We start from the raw sequence: 8,913 nt of genomic DNA, 5'->3' as shown, positions 1-8,913 counted from the left end.
CAACCATCTGCCACGCTGCGATCCTCTGCCCAGGCAAGTCTCTCAGGTGCCATAAAATAAAAAGTGTCCCTTTGAAGATTGGAGCAAAAAGTGCTGAGCAGATGAATAAAGTCATTTTAAAATAAATAAATATTTTTGTAACCAGGAGACCCTATACACGTCTTTAGTGTACACCCAGGTTTAAATATCGCCTTTGACCTAACCACACAGCATTACAGAAAACAAATAATGTGATTTATTATTCAGGGTAGATTAGTATTCATAGATGCACTTAGTGCATATAAAGTATAAATATTTTATAAATATTTCTCCCCATCAGAAAATGACACAAAGCCTCAAGAACCAAATATTTCTTCTGTTTGATAATATTAATTATTTAAACTTTATGTCAAGAACTGGGTTCTAAGACAAGAAAGAAGATACAGATGTGTAGACTCTTCTATCAGTGTCTTTGTTAAAGATAAACTGACACGCCAAAACTCTCTACTGCCACCTTGTGGACTTTTAGGGAAAGAAAAAAACCCACACACAGGGGAGGTCCAAACGTCATGTGTTTACATTTTTATTTATTTCGCCAGTTGCAAAATTCAAAATTTGCCAAAAGCAGCAAGTGAGATCACACTGTTTTTTAAAAAAAAAAAAAAAACCAATACAGAATAAATAACAAAGAAAGCAGTGCAAAGTGCAGAAAACCCTACATGTATCAGTCAAATTAAAAAAGTTAAATCCTTATATCAGTCTCTTACAATGCGTATCACAGGGAATGTTCTTCAAAAAGAAATTCAATACAAAAAAACCCCACAATATTTTACCATATTTATAATTACTAGTTTTTCAGTTATAACTTTTGAGCATTTGGAACGAGCAATTGGAAAGCCACAAGATGTTAGCAGTTTACACCGGGTGCATTTAAATAGCATACAGCTCCAGCAGATAGTCTTTGGGAACAATACCTATAACTCCATTCTTCTCTCCAACCCACCAGCCAAAGTTCTGATACTCCTGGAAGCACAAAGAGAAGCAGAAACAAGGAAGGAAAAAGAAGAGTGTGTTAGTGCTCCTTCATCCTAGCTGATAATATTCTGCTGAAATCAAAATTGATAAAAACAGAAGAACAAATGACGCCTTCTTTCTTTCGGCTGTTTTCCGTCCACTCTACAGTACTTATCTCCCATCAACACCTGTACACCTCCTTGCCTTCCGTTCTGCCTCTTTACCTGGTGTCAGTTTTGAGACTGCACGTTTCCCTCCACTCCACACAAAAAGCTCAGTGTGCATAAAGCACATCGCACATAAATCTGTCAAAGCGTGACAAGTAATAGCTCCAAATGGCTGTCAGCATGCTGAGATGTGAGGAGGACACTGAGAGGAGAGATCTGAGACAAGACGACAATAACTCACTCTCTCCCCTTCTTTCTCTCTCACCCCCCCTTTCTCTTTGACCTTACATCAAAGTCTTCCCTGCGCATGAATCAAGACCGGAGATCACGTTCTGACAAGGCTGAAGGAAGACGAACCTGGACAACGTTTCACATCCAAGCCAGAACTCGGGGACAGTGAAGGGCCACATCTGTGTCCACTTATTCCCAAGACAGAGCAATGGATGTAAGCGATCATATGGTAGTATTAGACAGAGGGGGATTATGCTCACTATAGTGAGGGCTGACACTGACAGGTCTCTGGTGACGGGCCATTTATCACATCAGATAAAGACAGGCTTGACACACCGTTTCAGTATCTGTATCAGCCAAATCGATATAATGCTGTAGAAAGCTATTCGAAACATCTGAATTATTAACACTAAATTTAAATAATAATAATAATAATAATAATAATAATAATAATAATAATAATAATAATAATAATAATAATAATAATGTTTACATAGCCACCACAGACAAACAGAAAATGTTAAATCCACTTTCCTAAAATGTCATTTCATCACAAGCCCCTGGAGGCTAATATAGCAGCTTGACATGAGGTGTGTGTAAAGGAGTGTGCGTCCACATTAAGACTTCCTGCCACCAGCCTTTGAAAACAGCAACACCTCATTGTGTCGTTGGCCGGCTGACAAATAAGTCATGCTTTAGTAAGTGCTGGACGCAACATGAGAACAAATATGTAGAGCTGTGGATGACTAATGACACCACACACTGCAACAACACACATCAACACAAATACCCTCGGCTAGTCAAAACAACAGTCCTGTAATTTGATTACTTTCACCAAATGAAAGAGTCCCGGTGCATTAGTTAAAACACAAAGTGTAAAACAGTGATAGGATAAAACGCTGTGCAGGCGTTGTGGCATTTTAAGCAGAGAGACCTTGCATCTCTCAGTCAGTTTGTTACTAATGGGAGGCTGGGTGTGTGTTGGGGGCGACGAGGTGTGCAGCATATCCGGTCAACACAATCGCCCTTAGTCGGGCCTTATAATCAGCTCCCAGGTCCTCCTGACTGGGGGGTCTCCCAGCTGTAACACTACAGCTATTTCTGGTCTGCAGAATGGGGGAGGGACACATTGGAGGAAGGAGAACAGTGGAAGAGGGAATGGTGGAGGGGGGGGGGGGGGGGGGGGAGTCGGCTGTCCATTTAGCTGCAGCTGGCTGCTGCAGTCCAGACAGGTTTTATGGTCATTGCCCTCGCAGCAGGCCACAACCCCCAACACCAAGGTTTTAGCTAATGGCACTCCCAGTCTAAGTGAAAGGGCAACTTGATTCTTGGGCCTTTTCTACACACCAAGGAGAAGTCATAAACAGGCATTTGGTCAATGAGGATTGGACAGTCTGTCTGCTTTGTGCATTTGTGTCCCTCCATTAGTGTTGAAGGAACAATCTATTGATTTGGTGAAAAGAAAACCAACAGTCCTGATAATTCATTATTTAGTTTTATTGTAGTGTATTTAAAAGAGAGCGAGAGAGAGAGAGAGCAATTTTCTGGTCCTAGTCTCCTAAACGTGATAATAAGGTGAATTTGTCTTGAATTTTACATTGACATCATGTTCAATATAAAATTGAGAAGGGCTTTAAAAATTATTTACACATTTCAAAGGTGAAAAATAAATTTCTAGTGCTTCTTGCTATACATGGAGTTAATAATATGACTATGTAGCATATTACAATTGTATTTATTTATTTGTGCATCTCTGTTTAATGTACAGCACATGCCTCTCAAAGTTTCCCCAAGTCTTCTTTGCCTTAAAGAGCCAGTAGATGGCAGACTTGAATTTGAAAAGCAACCTGGCCCGTTGACAACAGAATGTCTCAATTGACTCCATGCTCCATAGAAACCAAACCAGACAGGAAATATTGCCCGTCTGGATGGAGTACATTTCACACATTATTTATATATATTTTAAAGACAAACCACACATCTCGACGAGTATAAAATTCCACTGCTCATTTTCTGTCCAGCGTCCAAAACAAATCTTGTTAAATGTATCACAACAAAATCCAATTCAGCGTTCATACGAACCGGTTAAGTACAAAGGGGCTCCTGTTTAGTTACATAATAAAGGTAAAGAACTGCCTCTCAGTTCTCCGGCTCATGACTAGCTGACAAGCCTCGGAAATTGTGCGTCCATTACACGTCCTCACCTGCTCTGAATAGAGTGGCTGACCAGCCTGGTTTTCCTGAAAACACACATTCCTATTTGGCGAGGTGAGAGAAATTTCTGAGAGGTGCGTGTGGGCTGAAGGCTGCTCACTGCCTGGCATGGCAGTAGCGACAGCGTGCTGAAACAGTCCAGATGGAAGTGATGGAATTACGCCGTGTGCCAGCTAAGCTCGGCCTCCGCCAACAGCACTAAAACAGTTTCCGTTGTGACACAACTAATCCCCATTAGAGCGCCAGAGAAGGAACCAAGCCCAGTCTGCCTCTTACCATCAGCCTTCCACCTCTAGGCGGTGGGCCAGGTGCTGCCAGTAAAGGATCTGAATAGTCAGTTCCTCTAAGAGCTTAGAAATAACTCACTTTAGGTGGTCTGAAACCAGCCACTCAGTCTACAAACTTCTCAAACTTTTGCAGTGTGGTTGGAGTTAAGGTAATACCAACTTTATCGTGCATCAAGACAAGAATCGCCACAGTTTAGCTCTGACATCTAGGGTTTAGCCTCACCATACCTTACTCAGGATGTAGATGGCATCTCCACGTTTGAAGGACAGCTCGTCTGGGTGGTCCCCTGAACAGTCCCACAAGCCTTGGTAGTAGTTCTGATAGTCTGTGCTCTTATCAACTGAAAAAGAAAAAAAAAAAAAAAGCAAGGTGATGACAGATCGGCGCTTTATTTTCTAGCCAGAGTAATCCTTCTAGATGTACGGATTTCACACAGCAATTACTTGTTAGTTTGAACCGAACCTACAGGGGGCAGCCAAGAGCCTACGGCAGAATTTGGTTGGATCAAAAACCAAATCAAGAAGGTCAGCAGTGTCCCAGTTACCTAATAAATTCTCATTAAAAAAAAAATAATAATAATTTTGGGGTGTATTGTTTGTGCATTATTTTTTAATCACGAAGTAATGCACAAAGAGAAATGTAAAAGCTGGGCACTGCTTTCAGAATTAAAAAGAAAATAGTGGTGTTTAGTAGTAAAATGTACAATGACAACTAACTACTATGTAGTGCAGTGCATTAGTATGCTGGATTCAACTGGTTTGTAGTTTGAAACCAAGACACAGCTAGTGTTTTAGCAGCTGGGGTTTCCACTTCTGAGCAAGTCTGTTTTTAAAGTCTATAAAGCTGGCCATTCTGAGTCGTGTGGTGAGACTTGGTGGTTAGTAACTGGAAGTTTGCTCAAATGTGCAGAGCAGACAGAGGCAGATCGTTTTTGGAGGAAAGGTATCAGCTATTTACAGAACTATAACATGCTAGTTATTGTAAAAGGAACTTGGCCAACTAGGCTGAAGTTATTTCCAGTATTGTGCTAACTTTCAGTTGCACTCCTTCACGAGAACTTCCTCTGCGTATGTCACTTCTTCATAGCTGTTAGGTTTCATTTGCTGTGTGTACGTGTCACAAAAAGGCAGATCACATTAAAAGTTTCTTCTGTCTATTTAGAAACTTCCTACATTCTAATTCACTAAATATACCACATTGGATTGAGATAAGCACAAATGTCAGTGCTTTGTGTACCTGCAGCAGGAGGAGGAACAGGTTTGCTTGCCGGCTCAATTTTTGGAGGACGAGGCTTTGCTACAGCCGGAACTTCTTCTTCTGGAGAAACAAAACGATATAAAAAATAAAATCAGATCAAATCAAACAAGATCCACGCACTTTGTTCCCATTCTCTAACATGATAGAGGCTATCATTGTCATGTAACACATGGTCAGACCTGGAAGCTCTTCGTAGATGTCTTCATCGATTGGCTGAGCTATAGTCCCTACGTCATCGTACATTTCCTGTTCCTCGTCGTCTTCTGGGATGATGCCCGACATGTCTACAAACAGGAGAGCAAAATTAGTTTTATTGCATAAATGCAGATTTTCTTTCCCCAGTAGGTGCTACTAACTTTAAAGAGCATAATAAATGTTTTTTTTTTTTCTATGAATGGCAAAGTTCAAACCTTTCAAAACAAAGTCTATCTGTTTCACCCACTCTTCCGCCTCCTTCGGTGATGACGCACAAAACTGTCATGAAAGGGGGAAGAGAAATGAATGTGAATGTGCAATAAGCTCTACATATATTAATTAACATAAGCAAATAATATTGCATTTATGCATAGTAAAATGTTCCACATGGAAGAGTCTGAATGTTAGAAACACTCTGGGTTGAGCTACTGCAAAGGCAGTAGTGTCAAATGGAAAAGCATTAAAATAAAGATTTACTGAAGTGCATGGATAGACACACTGTGCCAAGTTTTAAACATGTCACGTCTCAAGTTTGTATTTGGTTTTGGTTATTTCAGTTTAACAGCATTTTAAAAAAGGCAACGACTGAAAGAAACTCGAGCAGCCATCGAGAGATGAGCGTACCTGATAGACGCGCTTGTCTGGGGCCAAAATTTCAAAGCAGCAGTCTTTCTTCGAGTCCTTGCGCAAGGTGTTGTTCATTTTGACACCGTACCCATCGATACTGAACTCACCCTTCTGCTGCTTGTCTGGTTTAGAAAATTAAAGCATCATCATTATTGGTGCAGATGCAATAAATGCATCAATACTGTTAAAAAGGGGGGGGGGGATTATTCACCCACTTAAAAATGAAGAAAGTACCTTTCTCACTGCCGTAATAGTAGAAGGTGTGATGGCTCAGAGCACACCATCTCTTCTGCCACTCAGTACCAAAAAAGCTGTGATCTGTGAAGGGAGAGAACCACATGCACAGAGAATTTTCCAGTGTGTTTTGATGGCTGTAAGCGTTGTGATTTTTATATATAGAAGGGACAGAAATACCTGAACTGTAAAGAAAATGTGTATTAGATTACAGTCTTTATTTAGGGTATTGTGTGCAACACAGTAGAGTCAACTAACTTTTTGCAGATTTTTGGTGTTTTGCATTATGTAAGATTCTTTGTAAAGGTTAAAAAACAAAAAAGGCTTCTTTTTGTTCGCATCTGATAAAAAGCCAATTTAAAAAACACTGGCCCAAGGATATTTGAGAGCTAGCATATTTCAGTAACCAGGCAGCCTCCTTTTCCTTTACAGTTTTTCCCCCTTGGGAAAGCTGCCTTGTACATATCTTATAATCTGAGCACCAACCCTTTCTGCGCTTCTCAAGATATCCTGCTTTAAAGACAGATGGCAGGTCCTGGGCCGCCACAGGTGGGGACTGCTGGGAACCTGGAAAAAGAATTAAGGAAATCCAAATATGTGACCCGTCATCATTGCTGCTGAATCCTTAATAACTGACTGTTGTTTTTTGTGGCGGGGGTCTTAAAGTTAAACATGACCAGAAGGTTTATGAGCTACTTTGCTATCATGCATTTGTTTAACCGATATTAAATTGAATAGCAAAGCCACTCTGAGTAATATTTTACTCTCACTGGAGAAGGTTTCCCTTGCCCTGTCTAACTTCAAATATTCAAATGCCGTGTCAAAGTTGCATTGTGTGAAAGAGCAGCCATAAAACTGGCAGCTGCTTATAGGCCATAAAACCCAGTCCCCCAATCACCATTTCATAAGGATTTCCCTGATACTCTGTGGTGGGAAAAAAGGGGGGGCAAAAACAAAACTGCAAATGCAAAAATCTGTCACAGTTTGGATAATGGAATAAACAGGATTAAAGCTAGTGTTTATCGGGGAATGTTTTTGTGTCATAACCTGCAGCCACAGCAGTAATTTTAAGCCCCTAGACTGTGGCTGAGAGAGCAATAAAGTGTGCTTTAGCCATCAAAGGGGAGGGGTGAGGGAGGTGGTAGGAGTAGCAGTTGTGCACCCAAATTGCTTCCCAAGTATGTTGCCAAGTTACAGTTGGAATGTCTCACTCATTGTGCCACTCAAAGTCGCTTTCTCCAAGGAGCCAGAGCAAAGATCTGTATACTTTCCTGCCAACACTGAGCTTTCGGTGCTCTAATCCGCAGCTTGCGAGCAGTTAGCGAGTCAACTCTGTTTGTCTGCTAAGTGTTTGTGGCTCACCTTCGAAACCATCATCATCCTTGTCCGTGCGCTCTGACTGCAGCGACCCCCCGTCGTTGTTGCTGTCAACTTCCTCCTCGTCATCAGAGTCATTTCCACCTACTGCAGTAAACACAGAGGGCTGTGAAGTAACTGCACACAGTGTAACACAGAAGTTGCCATTGTGTGGTGTTAGAGGTGTTATGTGGCCAGTTTATTATGAAATGCGACTCTTTTTGCCCTTGCTTTTTCAAATTTGTGGGATAAGTTTGTAATCGACTTGTGGGCCTTCGCATTAATGTCATGACATCTTGTGGTCAGTCATGACTCCCATTGGGTACCAGTTTTAAAAACACACCTACAGGATTATTCAGCAGGCAGGCAACTTACCTTTGTCCTTAAACTCTTGTGGAAAACTGTTTGGGAGAAAAAGACAGCAAATAAAGTTAATCACAACAACTTATGCACCTGCAAAGCAAATCAAAACTGGAGTATTTTGATGTATGCTGGTTCCAGTCATGAGTCATACCCTTGCTTGACCTCCTTTATCCTCTTGATGAAGGCTTCCCTCTTCTCTTTCGCCTTCTTGCTTAGATTTTCTGCCTTCAACCCATCAATGAGGTAGTTTTCGAGATCTGAACAGCACAAGAGGTAAAACATTAACATGTTCTGATGGCTGATAGCAGTCAAGTGGCCACACCACTGATGGACATCCACAACATAAACAAAGGAGCAGTTTGCAGCTTTGACGTCCAGCTCATGCCTCAGGTTTGAGACATGAAGCGAGTTGTTTTTTGGGGTTTTTTTTAATGAAATGCAAGCACAACCGTCGATTTGAGTGAATATAGCAGAAAAAAGGGGGGAAACTATGCTTCCTCTTTTTAAAAAAGCAGTTTGTTATATACGAGACTTAAAGTAAAACAAGTCTTTATAAAATGCGGAAATAAACTCTCCTCTACTCCAAAGGCAACTATGAATCAACAGTTTTACCTGAAATGAGCGTCGTTAACTCCTCGGGGATCGCACGCATTCTTACCGCAGTTTCCAGCCTGAAGCGATTGAGCGTCCAGCCTGAGGAAGGGAAACTCTAGCCTGCGCGACACGGAAGCAGCAGCTCGGGCTCGAAGATATACGGAAGTTAATCTGCTAATTATTTATCAGTGACCACACAGTTCCGCTGCAGGACAAACACTCAGAGCCGCCTGCTCGGTGTTCGGCGTTCACAGACGTTGACGTTTATTGGCCTTTATTTATTTTTTGACTGCCACCGTAGACAGGAAATTGATGCTTTAATGGAGCAACGGGTCTTTACGGAATAATAAAGTCCGAGCATAACGCCGCGATCATACTGTTGATTGATTCCAGA

At 41.4% G+C, this 8,913-nt stretch overlaps 1 protein-coding gene across 1 annotated transcript; it reads right to left on the bottom strand.

Moving 5' to 3' along the window:
• Positions 1-548: 548 nt before the first annotated feature.
• Positions 549-8,683, bottom strand: skap2 (src kinase associated phosphoprotein 2). The gene is made up of 12 exons (XM_082550893.1): positions 8,538-8,683; positions 8,077-8,182; positions 7,938-7,963; positions 7,569-7,670; positions 6,693-6,773; positions 6,207-6,290; positions 5,970-6,094; positions 5,561-5,624; positions 5,330-5,434; positions 5,130-5,210; positions 4,121-4,233; positions 549-1,002 (listed from the first exon to the last, which is right to left on the bottom strand). The coding sequence occupies exons 1-12, from the start codon at positions 8,575-8,577 to the stop codon at positions 910-912; spliced, it is 1,020 nt and encodes a 339-aa protein (XP_082407019.1). The 5' UTR covers positions 8,578-8,683; the 3' UTR covers positions 549-909.
• Positions 8,684-8,913: the final 230 nt, after the last annotated feature.

Source organism: Aulonocara stuartgranti (assembly GCF_965226115.1).
Source record: "Aulonocara stuartgranti genome assembly, chromosome: 11".
Lineage (NCBI taxonomy): Eukaryota > Metazoa > Chordata > Actinopteri > Cichliformes > Cichlidae > Aulonocara > Aulonocara stuartgranti.
The sequence above is the reverse complement of the archived record's forward strand: the minus strand, read 5'-3'. Positions and strand labels throughout refer to the sequence as shown.

What these genes read in the sequence shown, in the direction of transcription:
- skap2 (XM_082550893.1), bottom strand. Translation starts at nt 8,577, where the DNA reads ATGCGTGCGATCCCCGAGGAGTTAACGACGCTCATTTCAG. An exon ending in GGATGATGATGGTTTCGAAG is followed by an intron (nt 6,774 to 7,568) that starts GTGAGCCACAAA and finishes TTCTTTTTCCAG; the next exon opens with GTTCCCAGCAGTCCCCACCT. An exon ending in TGTTCCTCCTCCTGCTGCAG is followed by an intron (nt 4,234 to 5,129) that starts GTACACAAAGCA and finishes TTTCTTTTTCAG; the next exon opens with TTGATAAGAGCACAGACTAT.